The 19,075-nt window shown below is 35.0% G+C and overlaps 1 protein-coding gene across 9 annotated transcripts in view; it reads left to right on the top strand.

Annotated features, from left to right (window-relative positions):
* Positions 1–19,075, top strand: part of Nars2 (asparaginyl-tRNA synthetase 2, mitochondrial) — a 140,991-nt gene that overhangs the window by 85,616 nt on the left and 36,300 nt on the right. For all 9 annotated transcript variants that reach the window (XM_021725133.3, XM_040284998.2, XM_040284999.2 and 6 more), the window contains one exon: positions 7,729–7,861. In XM_021725133.3, coding sequence (XP_021580808.1) covers positions 7,729–7,861 — 133 coding nt within the window. The remainder of the gene's footprint in view (positions 1–7,728; positions 7,862–19,075) is intronic.

Genomic DNA, 19,075 nt, shown 5'->3' with positions numbered 1-19,075 from the left:
ACACTAATAAAAGAAAGTTAGGAAGCTTGAAAAACTTGAGTAGTAGCCTGGTAAATACTTTGGACACTGATACCAATGCCTGCCCTTTACTTTTATTATAATTTTGTCATTTTACTTTTTTTTCATTCTGTTTGCTTGTTCTTTCTGACTTGTTTTTGGTGTCTACATATTATGTGAACACAAAATTAAAACTTTTAAAATACAGAGGTAAGATATTAATGTTCAACATCAGGGCCCCTCAAAATGTTTCATTTCCTTGGTGCCTTGTATGTATTTTCCTAATCCAATCCTTTTCCTTCCCCTGACAACTTGTCCCTATCCTCATGTTGCATTGAATCATTACTTTAATTTTTTTCTGGAGTTTTGTCACGGGTATTTACATCTATGACCAGTACATTTAGTTTGAAAGTTTTTTGATTTTACATAAATAGAATCACTGTTTTCTTTGGTAACTTCTTTTATTCATTCAACATTATAGTCCTCACAACATGCTCGTTGTTTCATTATGTTCTAAATTATATCTATGTTGTATAACCTATCATTTTCACTAATGTAGAATAAATATTTCTTTGTGTGAATATGCCACAGATTATTTAGCTATTTTAATACTGGTGGATGTCTTGATAGTATATACACAGTACAGCTCTGAAATCCCTGTGCGTGTCACTTGGTACACAGAACAAGAGTTGGTGCAGGCTCCAAAGGATCATCTCTCTGCTATGCTTCATAACCAGTGTCCTAGTTGTCTTCTTTTCACCCCCCTTCCTTTACCCTCCTTCTTCCCTTTTCTGCCTCCTCCTTTCTCTTCCTCTCTTCCTCCTTTCTTTCTTCTTCCTTTTCTTCCTCCTCCAATTCAAGGAAAATGAATAGGGGTTTTTCATGTTTTATTTCTGTGGTCTAAGTACGTCGTTAAAAGCAGTTTGCCTATTTCTAGACTGCCTTAGTGGCTTTATGCTTTTGTGTTCGTAAACCAAGCTGTTGGATTTGGAGTCTGTCAAGAATGTTAGAAAATTTTCATTCTATGCAGATGGTACCACTGGTATAAAATAACACCTTTGTATTGATTATTTGTGTCTTTTAATTATAATTGGCAGTTAGAATATCTAGATCATTGTTTCTCAACTCTGGGCATTAGAATGTCCCAGGAGTTTGCTTTTTTTTTTCTTTTTCCTTTGTTTTGGGGAGAGAGGGTACTAGGGATTGATCCCAGGAGTGCTTTACTATTGAGCAACTCCCCAGCCCTAATAACTATTATCCATTTGTTGAACTATTTATATAGTTGATATTAGGTTAAGCTTTTGACATTTTATTTTATTTCATCTTTATAATAACCCTTGATAGATGTGTACTTAAACCCATGTTTGCATGGAGAAATTCAGAGACGTTAAAGACTTGCTTAAGTTGAGGAACCAGGAATTCAACTTAGATCTTTAATACCCACTCTTCATCACTACCCTAACCTGGGGCTGAGGTTGTGGCTCAGCAGTAGAGCGCTCACCTAGCACATGCAACGTGCTCGGTTCAATCCTCAGCACCACATAAAAATAAATAAATAAATAAAAGATATTGTGTCCAACTACAACTAAAAAAAAAATTTTTTTTTTAAGTTTAAAGTCTATGTGTGAGACTTGAGCCCCACAACTGTTGATAGTTCATGGCCATAGTCAAGTCACCTATCTACTTCTCTAGTCTCATGCCTCATAAAAGATAAATCCTTAAAATCTTTGTAAACTTTTAAATACACATCAATGTTTATAGCAGCTCAATTCACAATAGCTAACCTAGGTGCCCTTCAACAGATGAATGGATTAAAAAAGTGATACACAGCACACATGGAATATTACTCAGCCTTAAAGAAGAATGAAAATATGGCATTTGCAGGTGAAAAGATGGACCCAGAGACTATCATGCTAAATGAAATAAGCCAATCCCAAAAAACCAAAGGCCTAAATGTTTTCTCTGATATGCAGATGCTAATTCACAGTCTGTGTTGGGTTTAGGGGCTAAGGAAGAATAGAATTACTTTAGATTAGGTAGAGGGCAGTGAAGGGAGGGGAGGAGCCATAGGGGTAGAAAGGATAGTACAGTGAATCAGACATTATTACCCTATGTACATATATGACTAGGTGACTGGAGAGATTCTACATTGTATAATCAGAAGAAGAATAAATTATACTCCATTTTATATAATGTCTCAAAGTGCATTCAACTGTCTAACTAATTAAAAGAAATTTTTAAAATGTATACAAAAAAATGGTACACATACCTAAATTAAATCCACTCTAAGTCATGTAATAATAACACATGACAAGTATGTTATGTTATTGATACTGATAATCCAGTGGACACAAGACAATAGTAAAGTAGATGATCATTTTCTGGATGATGGGAAAATCACTCCACAAAGACTTTTAACTAAAGCCATGAGTTCTCTTCAATTCATTGAATGTCTTACTGACATGACAGTAGAGAAGTAATATGAGGTTGGGGTATGGAAAAAGTTTTTGATCAGTCTTATGCCAAGTAAGTTCTTTCCCAGCTAAAGAATAGCAGTTCCTCTATTCTTACAAAATATGAAGCTTAGCTCTTAAATATCAGGTCCAGAAAGAATAAATGGCCAAACAACCAGTGACCATTTTAAAATAATTGACTGGCCAACTCAAGGGCTTCATAAAACTCCACACATATAAGAAGGTGACTTTTATATAGAACACTTTGTCATTTTATTTTTTATTTTCCAAAAAGCCATTTTTGTAGCTTTCTTGATTGATGTGTATTGAATGTAGTTTTGTTATCTTCAACATTGACGCCAAGCTCATGGTCTTTCCTTTTATAGCTTTCCTTTCTCTGTAATTTGGCAGAAGAATGGTTTTCAGTGCTGAGTGTTTTCTTTTTCTGCTGGTCTCTTCTCACAGCAGTACTGGCCTTCCACCTGGCTTCGTATCTTGTTTTAGAAATAGGCTTGTTCTCAGATTTTATTTTAAATGTTGCTATAAGCCTTGCTACAAATGGTTCTCATGTCTGTAGAAGACAGAACAAAAGAAATCTGCATATATTAAAACAGAAGTGGGGCCGGGGTTGTGGCTCAGTGGTAGCGCTTGCCTAACACACATGAGGCACTGGGGATTCGATTCTCAGCACCACATAAAAATAAATAAAATAAAGGCCTTGTGTCCATCTACACTAAAAATATTTAAAAAAAAAACACACACACACACACAGGAGGGGCAGGAGTTGTGGCTCAAGTGGTAGCGCACTGAACTAGCATGCGTGAAGCACTGGGTTCGATTCTCAGCACTACATAAAGACAAAATAAAGATATTGTATTCACCTAAAACTAAAAGAGTGGTTTTTCTATGGACCTAGAAACAAAATTATTGCAAAAGATACTAGAGTCAATGCCAAGCTTCCCCATCTCCCATGCCTATAAAAATCTGAAGACTACAAAGACTTGCTAAAAGTTACAAAATAGTGATGAGAATTTATCATTCTCATTATTTTTATGAAGACAACACATCCTAGAGAGCTATGATTTTAACACATAAAGCAAACTATTCATAAGGCAGGGAAGTATACCAGACTACTTATCTTAGTTATCTTTGAGAAGGGAGAGTGTACTATGAATTTTTCCTTCTAATTTTCTAAGGTTTGTTGTTGTTTATTTGTTAGTTTGTTTATTGCAATTTTTAAAAATTTTTATTTTTTTATAACTTTATTTTATTTGTTTTTTATGTGGTGCTGAGGATTGAACCCAGTGCCACTCACATGCAAGGCAAGTGCTCTACCACTGAGCTGCAACCCTAGCCCCTAATTTTCTGAGCTTTTAAATGTTTAGTTATGAGCATCATTTTTGTCAGTATCTAATCAAGGCTGTAAGCATTGGAGTAGATCTGCATTTGAGTCTGCCTCCACCCTTTAACTTAACTGTGGCTCTGTGACTTGAGAAAGCTTCTTAACCTCTGTGAACCAAAAGTTTCTTACTTTGGAAAACAGAAATTGTAATAATACTTTAAGGAATCAACTATGAAGGGTTTAGCTGTAAGGTTTTGGCATTTAATGTCTGGCTTACAAGGATGGCTCTCTTCTGGTGATCACAACTTTTTTTTGGGGGGGTGGGGGGGTACCAGATATTGAACTCATAGGCACTCAATCCCTTGAGCCACATCCCCAGCCCTATTTTGTATTTTATTTAGAGACAAGAGTCTCACTGAGTTGCTTAGTACCTTGCCATTGCTGAGGCTGGGTTTGAACTCTTGATCCTCCTGCCTCAGCCTCCCCAGCTGCTGGGATTACATGCATGCGCCACCGCACCCTGCAGTAATTACTACTTTAAAATAGTACACTTGATGCTGATGTAGGGTGATAATTATTGAATGAGTTAAACCTTGTTCTGCTTAAAGACTAGATGCTAAAGTAGGCAATTTTCCAACATACCTTCCAGACTATTTTTTTTTTCTGTTAATTTAAAAGAAGCACTGTGGTCATCAGTTCTTACTCGATTACAATGTTACTTACTTCAACAATAAAAAGAGGCCAGGTAGCGCATACCTGTAATCCCCTCGGCTGCCGAGGCTGAGGCAGGAGGATCACAGGCTCAAAGCCAGCTTCAGTATTCACTGAGGCCCTAAACAATTTAGTGAGACCCTGTCTCTAAATAAAATGTGAAAAGAAATGGGATTATGGCTCAGTGGTTAAATGCCCTTGGTTTCAATCCCTGGTACCAAAATAAATAAATAAAATACAAAAGAAATGAACTGAAAAAAAAAAGTGTTACTGAGCTCTTGAGTACCTCAGTCAGAGCCTGCTATTTACTATAATTAAAGTAAAAATTCATAATACTCTTCTACATTTTGTACTGGAGAACTTGCCAAGCATATCTAGGGAACCATTGTTAAATTTTAAAATCCCTATTGCTACTCATTCTGGAGTAATATATATAGAATATATAGAATTGCCATGTTGAAGCAAATGCCCTTATGCTTTGAATTTGGGGTTCTTGTATGAAACCACTATGTCTTTGTGCCTAGTACCTTAATACAAATATCACTCTTGAATAGCATTCCCATTAGCCTTCCTTGTATTTCAGAGCCTCCAAAGTAAATTTCAGCTATACCACGTATGTATTTATGCCCTAAAAAATTCAACACTTTAATGTTAACATTTATATATACAGTTTCTTACAACGTAGTACTAATAATAAGTGCCATGTTTTAAATTTTGATATACCTATTGCTAGCCTACTTATAGATGTCATAGTCACAGATTGGAAACCAAAGGCCATGTAACTTTTGATTTTACTGTTTGGGACAAACTGAATTGATTGACCCATTTTTAGGTATCCATTTTAGGTTCCCATCTTAGGTACTGAGTGACAGCCCTAGTAAGGTGTATTTGAGTGTTTTTCTATATTTGTAGTATTGTTGTTTATGAGGATGTTGTGCTTTTCCACTTGACAACTGAGGAAGCCCGTCATCATCATTAGTTACTCATTCATTCAGCATGAGCACCTGTTTTATCTAGACACTGGAGATGCAAACATGAATAAAACATGATGCTTATTCTGGAAAATTTCATAGTTAATGGAGGAAGGGAGATATTTTAAAATATAATTACATTTCATACATATCTATATGATAAATATATGAACAAAGTATTATATACAGGAGGAAATAATGAATTTGGGATACATGGTCAGGTTTCAAAGAAGTAATGACGTAAAAGCCCAGTCCTGAAGGTTGTATGGGAATTTGCCATTTAGAATGAGAGGACCCTGGCATGTGTGCACACCTGTAATCCCAGCAGTTCAGGAGGCTAGGTAAGGCAGGAGGATCAAAAGTTAAAGCCAGCCTCAGTAATTTAGCAAGGCCCTAAGCAACTGTCTCAAAATAAAAAATAAAAAGGATTAGAGATGTGGCTCAGTGCCCTTGGATTCAACATCAGGTACCTAAAAAGTAAAATATATAGAGAGAATCAGGGGACAGGGAGTACTGGATGGAAAATGGCCTTTGCAGACCCCAAAGGTGCAGGAGCATGCTAGGTGAGGGAGGAAAGGCTACATGAGGGGAATCCTGAGTTGAAATCAAGAGTTTGAATTTTATCCTTTTGGCAGTTGGTAATTATTGAAGATTTTTAAATTAGGGATGATATAATCAGATTTGAGCCTGAAAACTCACAGTATTTTGGGCCAAGAGAAAGACAGGTGGCAAACATCAGTCAAAAGCTGTTTATTTTTTAAGCAAAATACAAGGGTTTACCGCCAACACAGCAGCTGTGGAGATAAGAGTGACTAGCTTTGAGAAAATTTTCAAAGCGTAAACAATTGAGTTTTGTAATCAATATGTGGGACATGTGGGCAGTGGGGGTTGTAAGATCTGGCCTGGATGACTAAATAGATTAACTGAGATCAACAGCACTGGAAGAAAGGTAAAAAGAAAAGCAGAATTATTCATTATTTTGTTTTTGGAAATGGGACAAACAGTTTTTATTTTGTACAAGATAAGTTGTCTTTTCAGGAACATTCTAATAAGCAAGTCTGTGTCTGAATCTTGGGGAAAAAGTTAACCATAGTAATATTTCTGAATTCCTACTGTTTATTTTTCCCTTAAAAGCTAAAGTTCTCTGAGGTTAACCGATTATGATCTCATGAAGGTGGCTGTAGAACCAAAATATAATTACTAAGCCCCTAACCAACTGAAATGAACTTTTGAAAGAAAAAAAAATCTCTTAGTTATTACTATAATTGTTTTACTGTTTCATTTCCCAGAGTATCTTAAAATGAAACAAAACTGGTATGTTTCTTTTTTATATAAAACATTTGTTTTCTACATTGCTTACTGATGTTAGTTTTACTTGCCTAATAATGAACATATAAAGAGTATTCCAGATAATAGCTGAGGATCCCAAATTTCTTGCTTTGTTTCTGCAAAAACAAAATTTATAATTAAGTCCTAAGAAATATTCCTTACTTTGTATATGCTTGATCTGATCTCCATTTTTTTGCCCTGTCAAATATGAAGAACACTAAAATGTTCAAGAATGGAGATGTGTGTCCACTTCTTTGGGGGAATTTAAAATAAGGTTTGTTTGGGTTTTTGTTTTGTTTTCATTTGGATGGTTGAGCTGTAGTCTTTTTTTAAATCTAGGGGATAGACATTTCTTCAAAATCTGCCCTCACCCCCAAATTTCAAGGGTCGGATTTCAGCACCTATTGGAATATGTGGGTGGTTATGAAGGGCTCAGATAGACTTGGGATAAGGTAAATTGCTGCACATATCTGACATTTCTTTTTTCATGTATTTAAAAAATAAATTTGCACACCTTATTCACATGAAATTCTAATTTTTTGTGTTTCTATCTAGAATTCTCTTTGTGGTTTCTTGGGTGGTGGTATTTTTCCTTTACTTTGATCTTGATTGCTGTGAAATGTAGTTGCCTGCTGTTTAAGGCAGCTGCAGTAGGATGCACCCAGAAGTGGTTGTGTATCTATATTTAGAAAACTGTAGGGTTTGTAAAGCAGTTGCAAATTCCTTTGGGATAAAATGGTTTCTATAAATGTAACATTTTTAATGAAACTATTATTATCACCCATTAGAGAAGTAGAGAGCTAATATGTGTGGGCTTATGAATATGTCAAAGGTACAGTTTTTTTTTAAGAGCTCACAGAGTACTTTAAATATTTAAAATTAATCATGTGAATCCTATTTTCATGATCTTCATCTTGAATTGCAGAGCTTTTACTCAAGTGTTTACCTTTGGTCCAACATTCCGAGCTGAGAATTCTCAGAGCCGGAGACACCTGGCAGAATTTTATATGGTAGAAGCAGAGATTTCTTTTGTTGAGAGTCTTCAAGATCTCATGCAGGTACGTACACAGTTTTAAAATTTCAGATGTCTGTGACATTATATGGTTCTATGTATTTTTTATCCTGGATTTCTATGAATTACAGATAACTATAAGATAAAGAAGATGGAGAGCTATTATTAATTTAATAAACATTTACTGACTGACTTTACTGTAATAACTGAACATATGAGAGTCAGGTTTAAGTTCCTATCTCTGCTCTTCCACTTGCTATGCTATGAAGTTACCTAACCTTCATAATCTTTAGCTTTCTCTACTGTAAAAGGAGAATAATTGTACTTATTTTAAAAGGTGAAAGAATGTATATAATATAAAGCACCTAGCATGATATCTAGGAAATAAATATGCTTAGTAAATAGTAGCTCTTATTTGGTAGGAAAATAAATTTAAGACATCTGCAATATTTCAATAAACATCTATAAAGTTATTTTAGAAAAGATCTATAGGAACTGTCAGGGTTCATTTGAAAGGGCAAGGCACAAGGTTGGAGAGAGTCAGGAATCAGTTCATGAAAGACCTTGTATTTAAAGCCATGCTAAGGAGTTTGAACTTTGCCCAAAAGTAAAGGAGAAAATGTTCTAGTTGGAAAAGGCATGATCAGAGTTATATTTTATATAAATCTCTCTAAGCCAGATGCAGTGGCACACACATGTAATCCTAGCGGCTCAGGAGGCTGAGGCAGTAGGGTCACAAGTTTAAGGCCAGCCTCAGAAACTTAGTGAGACCCTGTCTCAAAAATCAAAAATAAAAAGGGCACTGAGTGTGATAACGCAAGCCTGTAATCCCAGCAACTCAGGAGGCTGAGGCAGAAGGATGGTAAATTTGAGGCCAGCCTTAGCACTTCAGTGAAGCCCTAAGCAACTTAGTGAGACTCTGTCTCAAAATAAAAAATAAAATGGGCTGGGGATGTAACACAGTGGTATAGTGCCCCTGGGTTTAATTCCTAGTACCAAAACAAACAAACAAATTGATTTTTAATCTAGTTTTTAAATCATTGGTGATTAATATTCAGAAATCTCGTGAAGCAGAAAGCACAGAGTCATTTTATTTGGAGCATTTTCCTGTACTGCATTTGCCAGTATTGTTTCAGATATATTCCAACGTAAGTCTAGGACTCATAAATAAGGATGGTCAACCCCAGAAAGATGGACAGTTCAGCAGCTTTAGATGGGATGGACATGAGAGAGGAGGTAGATTTAGTGCCATTGTTCTCTGAGGGTTGTATAACAGCTACCTAAACAGTTCTAATTTATACCCACTGTATTAATTTACCAGTTTTCTGTTTTATGGATCTTGCTGTTATGCTTGTCTTATATATATATAATTTTAATATTTATTTTTTAGTTTTAGGTGAACACAATATCTTTATTTTACATTTATGTGGTGCTGAGAATTGAACTCAGTGACTCATGCATGCTAGCCGAGTGCTCTGCAACTGAGCCCCAGCCCCTTGACTTATATTCTTTTAAATTTATTTCTAAATTTACATACATAAAAATTCATGTTTTGAGGAACACTGTACACTTCTCTAGTTAGAGAAGTTCAATCAAGATACAAAACAAAAATTTTTTTCAATACTGGGGATTGAACTCAGTGGCACTGTACCACTTAATTATATCCTCAGAAACACATACACATACCCCTTTTTTTCTTTATTTTTGAGATAGGGTCTCACTAAGTTGCTGAGGCTGGCCTTAAACTTGTGATCCTCCTGCCTTAGCCTCCCCAGTAGCTGAGAGTACAGACATGTGCCAAACAATTTGGTCATTACAAAATGACTCCCTCTTGCTGTCATTTTATATTCCAACCCTCCTCCTTCTGGCAACCACTGATCTGTTGTTCCTCTAAATAATCTTGCCCTTCCAAAATGTCATATAAAAGGAATAATTACAGATTTTTTACTTTGTCTTCTGTCATGTAACATAATTATATGAGATTCATCCATGTTTATCAGTTGTTGCTTCTTTTTCCTGCTAGGTATTCATAGTACAGATGCATCTCAGCTCATTTATCCTTTCACCAGTTGGAGAACATTTGATTCAGTTCTAGTTTCTTAAAATAATGAACACAGTTGCTGTAAACATTCATATGCAAGTTTTGTATAAATACAAAGTTTTCATACTTCTCGGATAAGTTCCAGGGGTGAGATTGCTAGAAAAGTGTTTGATGTTTAATTTTCATAGGAAACTAATCTATTTTCCAAAATGACTGAACCATTTTGCATTCTCTCTTGCAGTACACAAAAGTTTTGCATTTTTACTTCCTCACCAGCATTTAATTTTTTCAGGTGTGTGTATGTGTGTGTGTGTGTGTGTGTGTGTGTGTGTGTGAGTGTGAGTGTGTGTGTGTGTGTGTGTGTGTGTTAAGACATTCTGATGACAATGTATAAGTATCTCATTGTGGTTTTACTTTGCATTTTCCTCATGCTGGTTGATGTTGAGCATCTTTTCATATGCTTATTAGCTGTCAGTTTATAGTCTTTGGTGAAGTGTTTGATCAAAATGTTTTATTGGATTTTTGTTTTCTTATTGGATTTTGAAAATTCTTTATTCCAAATAAAAGTCCTTTTTCAGATATCTGATTTGCAAATATTTTCGCCCAACTGGTGGCTTGTCTTTGCATTTTTTTAACAGTGTCATATATAGAGAAAAAGGCTTTAATTTTTATGAATACTAATTCACCAGTTCTCTTGCTGTTAACGGCATTAAGCCAGGTGCAGGGATGTGTGCCTATAATCCCAGCCACTCTGGAGGCTGAAGTGGAGAATTGTGAATTGGAAGCCAACCTGGAAGAAAAGAAAAAAAACAACTCAAGGTCACACAAGATTCTCATGATTTCTTCTGAAACTGGTATCATCCACATTGTTGTATGCATCAGTAGTTCATTTCTTTTCATTGCTGAGTAGTATAATATGTATGTTTTTACCACAGTTTGCTTAATTTATATATTTATATATTATATGTTTATACATATATAATTTTCAGTTTGGGGATATTATAATAAAACACCTGTGTACAGTTCATGTACATTTATGTATAGTTTTTGTGTGTGCATAAATACAAGTCTTTCTGTCTTTGCAATAAATTTGCAAGAGTGCAATTGTTAGGTCATATGTTTAATTTCATAAGAAATTATGTTATTTTCAGCAATTTATTGTACCAGCAATGTATGAATGATCTAGTTTTTCTACATCCTTACCAGCATTGATGTGCTCACTGTTCTTTTCTAGGTATCTAATAGTACCACATTGTGTTTTTGATTTGCATTTTCCTACTGGCTTATGATACTGAACATCTTTTCATATACTTATTTGCTATCTATAAGTCCTCTTCAGTGAAACGACTATTCATGTCTTTTATGGACTGTTTTGTTTTCACTGTTGAGTTTTGAGGGTTCTTTATATATTGTAGGTACTAGTTCTTTATTGGATGTGTGGCTTCCGGATATGTTCTCCTAGTAAGTAACTTGCCTTTTCATTCTTTTAATTTTGGTGAGCTCTTTATCTTTGTTTTTTAACAGGTGGGTCACTGTATGTCTAGGTATGATTTTCTTTGAGTTTATCCTATTTATAATTTAGTGAACTCCTTGAATGTGTCCTTGGCCATTTGGGAAGAATTTTCAACCATTACTTCTTCACATTTTTTCTGTGTCTGTTTTCATCTTCTGATATACCAATAACACACATATGAGGCCTCTGGATATTGTCCCGCAATTCTTCAGTTCTTTGTTCGTTATTTAATCCATCATTTTTCTTTCCATAATTCAGACTGGGGCATTCAACTAATCTGTCTTCAAATGCACTAATCCTTTCCTTTGTTGTCTTCTTTCTGCTACTTTGCACCTTCAGTGAAATTTTGATTTCAGATGCATATTTTCTCATTTCTTTTTTATCTCCTGAGAAGTCCTATCTCTGTTCATCTAAAGAATGTTTGTTTACCTTTATTTTGTGGAAGGTGGTTATTATACCTGCTTTAAGATCTTCATCAAATATTTTCCAAAATCTGGGTCTTCTGTGAGCTTTACATCAGTGGATTGTCTTTTCCTCTTAGAATTCATTGAACTTCTGGTTCTTTTTCTGTCTGGTACTTTTAGACTCTATCCTAGATATTTTGAATGTCATATTCTGGGGATCTGGTCCTGCTAAAATCCTGTGGAAGTGATATCATTTTGTAGTGTTGTTTTATCAGTCATTAAACCTAGGAACAGTAACCAATAAGATCTGTAAGTTCTGTCTCACTCTCTGTTGGCATTGGTTTCTATGTCAGTTTTCAAAGTCTTTGCTATGCTATTTGAGTCTGTCTATTGCATGTGCCACTCAGCAGTTACTCTGGAAATTTCACAGTGCTTTATACTGTAGTTCCTTGTTGGAAGGCCACCCTATGCTTCTTTGGGTCGGTTGCACATGTGCCATGCTTCAGGGTGAACCCTGGCTTTATGGAAGTTCATACACAAAATTAGGGGTCACCTTTTCCTGCTCTTCAGAATTTCCTTCATACTTTCTGGCTTCTTGAGACCCCCTAGCTCTGGTTCCTCTAGCCAGAAAGACAGATTTCTTTCACATTTTTATCCTTCACCATGTTATTTATTTCCAGGTGACTGTGGTCATCCATAATTAATTAGTTAGAAGTAGCAAGCGTAAAGGTGCTTAAATTAATGGAGATTCCCACATATACATTCTCCAAACAGCAGGGTCCTCCTCCCTCAGGTCCTATGATTAGAGAAGTGGGTCTTTGGGAGTTCCAGGTATTCCACAACTGGGGCTGCCTTCAAGATAGAACCAGAAGAGAAAACAAAGAAGAGTAGAATACCAACGTAAGATTTCCCTGTAAACGCTAAAACACGGGGACCTTTTCCCAGTTCTATGGGAAGTAGCAACCTTCTCTCAAAAGTTTTGCTTCCCATGCCTGCAAACAGTTCAATATTTCACTCCCAAATGAAAGCCAGAAGAAGGAAGAGTGGAATTGGGAAAAATCACCTTCACTACAGATTATTGTTTAAGTCAGCCCATCACAAGGCTACCTATCACTGTTTACCTTTTTGAATCCTGAGGCAGTTGCTCTTTGTATTCTAACTGGATTTTTAAGTTATAACAGGTTAGAAAGATAGGGTGTAGTCAGCTTACTATAGTATAGCTAGAGAAACAGCCAGATTGAGAAACAAAATGGCTTAATTATTAATAATTCCCCTTTTTTATATTGCATGCAAACAGAAACCAAAAACAAGTCACAGTAGCTATTTTTATTTCAGACAAAATAATCTTAAAGACAAAAGCTGAGGGGCTAGGGATGTGGCTCATTGGTGGTAGAGCCCTTCCCTAACAAGCATGAGGCCTTGGATTCAGTCCCTAGTACCACAAAGAGACAGAGTCACTACATAATGGTCAAGGGATCAATTCAACAAGAATATATAACAATGGTAAACACATGTTTACCTAAACCAGAACATCCAATTTTATAAAGTAAATATTAGATCTAAAAGGAGAGATAGTGTCCAGCACAATAATAGTAGGAGAGTACATCCCACTTTTATCAATGGATAGCCAGTCAAAAAAATCAACAAGAAACAGAGTTAAGCTATACTATAAATCAAATGAACTTAACAAAGAATTGTAAAACATTTTGTTCAATGTCTGCAGAATCGACATTCTTTTCTTCAGCACATGACACATTGTCTACAATTAACAAGTCTCAACATCATCAAAAAATTGAAATCATATTATATTTTCTCTGATCCAAATGGAATAAAACTAGAAATTAACAAGAGAAATGTCAGAAACTATACAAAATTCATAGAGCCTTATCACATGCTACTGAACAGTGAGTCATTGAAGAAATAAAAATTTTCAAATTCTTGAGAAACAAATGAAATGTAAACATGATATGCCAAAACGTAAGAACAGTACTGAGAGGGAAGTTCATAGCAATAGATGCCTACATCAAAAAATAGAAAGATTTCAAGTAAACAGTGATACGTATTAAGGATCTAGAAGAAAGTGAGCGCAAACCAATCTCAAAATTAATAGAAGGAAAGAAATGCAAAGATTGGAGCAGAAATAAATAAAATAGAGACTTTACAAATACAAAAATCAACAAATAAAGAGTTGGGTTTTTTGAAAAGGTAAACAAAATCAACAGATCTTTAGCCATACTAAGAATAAAAGAACCAAGTAAATAAAATTGGAGATGAAAAGAAGACATTACAACTGATACCACAGAAATACAAACAGTCATTAGATACTGTTTGGAACAACAAATTAGAAAACAAATTGGCTAAGTTTCTGAACACATTCACCCTACCAAAATTGAACCATGAAGACATAGAAAACTGAGACTAATTACTAGTAATGAGATTGAGTTGATAATAAAAAGTCTACTAACAAAGAAAAGTCCAGAATCAGGTGACTTCATTGCTGAATTATATCAAACTTTTAAGGAAGAACTAATACTAGTTCTTCACAAATTAAAAAAATTGAAATGAATTTTTCTAAACTCTTGCTATGGGGCCAGCAACACCCTAACCCTGAAACCAGTCACTCATTCACACACACACACACACACACACACACACACACCCGACAACTGTAAAGCATTATCCCTAATAAACTTAAATGCAAAAAGTCTAAATAAAAATACCTAATTCATGGGCTGGGGCTGTAGCTCAGAGGTAGAGCTCTTGTCCAGCATGTGTGAGGCACTGGGTTCTATCCTCGGCACCACATAAATAAATAAAATAAAGGTACTGTGTCCATCTACAACTAAAAATAAAATATTTTTTTAAAATACCTAATTCTGAATAAAAAAGTTAGCAAATTGAATCCCAAACCATATAAAAAGAATACTTACCATAATCAAGTGGAATCAATTCCAGGATGCAAAGATGGTTCAACATATGCAAATCAATAAATATAATACATCACATCAACAGAATGAAAGATAAAAATCATATGTTCATCTCAGTAGATACAGAAAAAGCATTTGATAAATTCAACATTGCTTCAATGCAAAAAACTTTGGACAAATTAGGTACAAAATAAATATTATAAAAGCTGTATATGACAAACCCATACCACTGAGCAGGCAAAGGCTGGAAGCATTTTTCCTAAGGTCTGGAACAAGACAATGTGACTACTCTTATCACTCTTATTTGACATAATATTGGAAGTTTTAGCCAGAGCAATTAGTCAAGAGAGAGACATAAAAGGCATACAAATAGAAAGGGAAAAAATCAAGGTATCCCTGTTCATAAATGCTATGATTCTATATAGAAAAACCTAAAGACTCTACTAAAAATCTATAAGAACTGATAAAATAATCAATGAAGTTGCAGCATAGAAAATTAATGTTAACATAGCATTTTATATGCCAGTGATGAGATTGCTAAGAATAAGATTATGAAAGGAATCCTGTTCACAATAGCTATAAAAAATAAAATATCTAGGAATAAATTTAACCAAGAAGGAAAAGGACTTATACCAAAAAAAAATTGCAAAACTCCTATGGAAAAAAATGACACAAAAAATGTTTATGTTCTTTCCATGTTTACAGAGGAAGAATTAATATTATTAAAAGGTCTATAATTCCCAAAGTATTTATATATTCAATACAGTCTTCATCAGAATACCAATGACATTCTTCACAGAATTAGAAAAAATAATTCTAAAATTCATGGAAGCCCCAAAGACTCCAAACAAGCAAAGCAGTTTTGAGCAAAAAGAACAAATCTGGAGGTATCACACTTCTTGATTTTAGACTATATCTCAAAACAATAGTAATAAAAACATGATGTTGACATAAAAACAGACATACAGACCAAAACAAAATTGAGCATAGAGAAATAACCCCATGCATCTACAGCCAGTTGATTTTCAGTAGAGGTGCTAAGAACACTCATTGGAGAAAATCATGCTGAGAAAATTGGGTATCCACATGCAGGAGAATAAAACTAGACCTCCTACATCTTATCACTAACAAAAATCAACCCAAGCCTGGTATAGTGTCATATGCTTGAAATCCCAGCAGCTCTAGAGGCTAAGACAGGAGGATCACAAGTTCAGAGCCAGCCTCAGCAATGCAAGGTGCTAAGCAACTCAGTAAGACCCTGTCTCTAAATTAAAAAATACAGAATAGGGCTGGGGATGTGGCTCAGTTCAATCCCCAGTATCAAAAGAAAAAATCAACTCAAATTAATTAAACACTTAAATGTGTGGGCTGGCGTGTTGCTCAGTGTGGAACACTTGCCTAACATATATGAGGCCCTGGGTTCAATCTCCAAACTTAAATATAAAAACTGAAACTAGCAAATTGAATCCTACTGGAAGAAAACTGGGAAAAACCTTCAGAACATCAGAATGGGTAAGGATTTTGTGGACTAAACTCCAAAAATATAGGAAATAAAAACAAAAATAGAATTTTATCAAACTGAAAAGTCTCTTCACAGCAAAAGAACCAAGCAACATAATGAAGAGACAGACTACAGAATGGAAGAAAATATTTGCAAACTATATACACATGACAAGGGGTTAATATCCAAAATATATAAGGAACTCCAAAAGCTCAGTAAGAAAAAAGCAAAAAACTCAATTTAAAAATGGTCAATAGACCTGGATAGAGATTTCTCAAAAGAAGACATGATGTCCAACAGATATATGAAAAAATCATCAGGGAAATGCAGATGAAAACCAGATATTGCCTCATCCCAGTAAGAATAGTTAGGGATAAGGAGGGATGGGGAAAGGTTGACCAGTGGATACTAAGTTACAGTGAAATAGGAATAGAAGTTTGGTATGGAATTGCATATTAATGGTAACTAAAGACAATATAAATTATGTAGTATATGTCTTAGAAAACTGGATATTGAATATCTTCACCATGAACAAATGATAGATGATTGAGAAAATAGGTATGTTTAACCTGATACAAACATTACACAATATATAAACATATTGGACAATCACCTAGCACTCCATTGTCATATTCAATTTTTATGGATTTTTTTATAATAAAATATTTCTACTTTTCATTCTCAGAAGTACCCCAGTGGATAATTTGTTACATAATTACACAAAAAGTTCTTTGGTTTTGTGAATTTTAATGCTGATCTCCTTGAATCTAATAATAACTAGGCATTTAAATCAGAAGAATATTCAAGTTTTGGTGTCACTGATTTGCTGCTTGAATCATTGTACTCTACTGTTGGTATTTAAAGCATACACTGTTTGATGATTTAGATAGAATACAAACTTTTCCCCTAAAGAGAGAAGGAAAAGGTATACTGCCCCCAAAAGTAATGTCCCACTTCTCTTTTTCTTTATAAATTATATTCTGTGGAAATTATTATCTTAGTGAAGAGTAGTCTCATAAATATTAAATCAGAATGTTGTAACTCAGAGTCATTTCCCCTCATGAGTTACAAAGCAGCTAATAATTACCGTTTAGTGCCATTGAGCAATACATTTTTAAAACATCTTAAAGTTATGTTAACTCTTCAGTTGAGTTTCTGTTTTCGTCAACTACATTTACAGAGTGTAGTCTAAAAGTCAAGGTTAGGGAAGTCAGTTATACTCATTTTCAAATGGATATTTACTTACTGCTCACAAATACACAAATTTAACAACCTCAGTGATCAGAGTCTTTATTTTATAAACAGGTGTATTGTGTTTTAGTCAGCTTTTTCATTTCTGTGACTAAAAGAACTGACGAGCAAATTTAAAGGAAGAAAAGTTTATTTGGGGGCTCGCAGTTTCAGAGGTCCCATCCATATACAGCAGGCTCCTTTCCTTGGGGATTGAGGTGAGACTGAACATCATGGCAGAAGAGTGTGGCAGAGGGGAGCAGCTCACATGGTGATCTGAAAGCAGAGAGAAACTCCACTCACCACTTGCCAACTATATACCCCAAAGGCACACCAATAATCCACCTCCTCCAGCCACATCCTACCTGCCTTCAGTTACCACTCAGTTAATCTCATCAGGGGATTGATCCACTGATTGGGTAAAGTCTCTCATAATCTGTTCATTTCTCCTCTTAACCGTCTTGCACTTACTTACACATGAGCTTTTGGGGGACACCTAACATCCAAACCATAACAGTCCCTTGTCAGTACAAGCGTATGTTCAATCCAGCTTCTTTTTTCCCTTCCAGTATGTGCTGGCTTTGTTTAGTAACTGAGGAATATAACCCATCATAAATTTCTTTTCTTTTTTTTTTTTAATTTTTTTTAAAGAGAGAGAAAATTCTTTTTTTTAATATTTATTTTTTAGTTATTGGCGGACACAACATCTTTGTTGGTATGTGGTGCTGAGGATCGAACCTGGGCCGCACGCGTGTCAGGCGAGCGTGCTACCGCTTGAGCCACATCCCCAGCCCCGCATCATAAATTTCTTTATCTCACTTCTGGACTGGTAGGTGACATAGCTCAAGGTAAAGAACCTTTAGCATCTGACTGGCCTTTTCATCAAGTTATTTCTTACTGCTATTCTCCTCTGTTGATTTCATCTGATTTTCTTTATTTTCCTCCACTGGTTTAAATTCTATACATTCTATTTCTGTTATTGTAATAAATAGTTTATTTTACTTTTTTACATCAAGTCTACAGTTAAACAACTCTTCTCTCCTTAGATTACGAGGCCCTCAGGAAGTTTTGCTTGTTCCCTTCAATTTTGTCTTTATTATTATCTTGGATTCTAACTTTTCTTCCCACCTTTCATATTAGTTGTTATTGCTGTCTTACACTGTCAGTACCTTAGAAACCTACATGCTCACCATGTATTGGATATACATGTTGTTTGGATGGATAAATGACAATAATAACAGACATTTAGAGAATAAACCAGTAATGTGGTATAGCTTAGCAAGGGATTAATAATAAATGGCATTAATGTAGTCACTTGATATTTAAATATTTTCCTATATCTGATCATATACAGTTGCGCCCCACTTTGTTTCCAGTCTGGGTAAGGCAGGTCAGTATTGCAACAGAAGAAAACCCCCTCCATTTGAGGCAGCCAATGCTTTATAAATGTGTGTGTTTTTATGAGTTAAACATCTGGAGGGCCTCATGGGATCTCACTGATTTCAAACCAAAACTTTTAGTTTTTAGCTTTGGATTTTTATTTTTTGGTATAGGGCATTGAACCATAATGCTAAGCATGTGCTCTACCACTTTGATTAAAAAGATTTTTGACGTATCTTCCATTCCACAATTATCAAGAATATA

This window comes from Ictidomys tridecemlineatus, chromosome 4 (genome assembly GCF_052094955.1).
Source record: "Ictidomys tridecemlineatus isolate mIctTri1 chromosome 4, mIctTri1.hap1, whole genome shotgun sequence".
Lineage (NCBI taxonomy): Eukaryota > Metazoa > Chordata > Mammalia > Rodentia > Sciuridae > Ictidomys > Ictidomys tridecemlineatus.
Note: the sequence above shows the minus strand (reverse complement) of the source record. Positions and strands in the feature narration are given on the sequence as shown.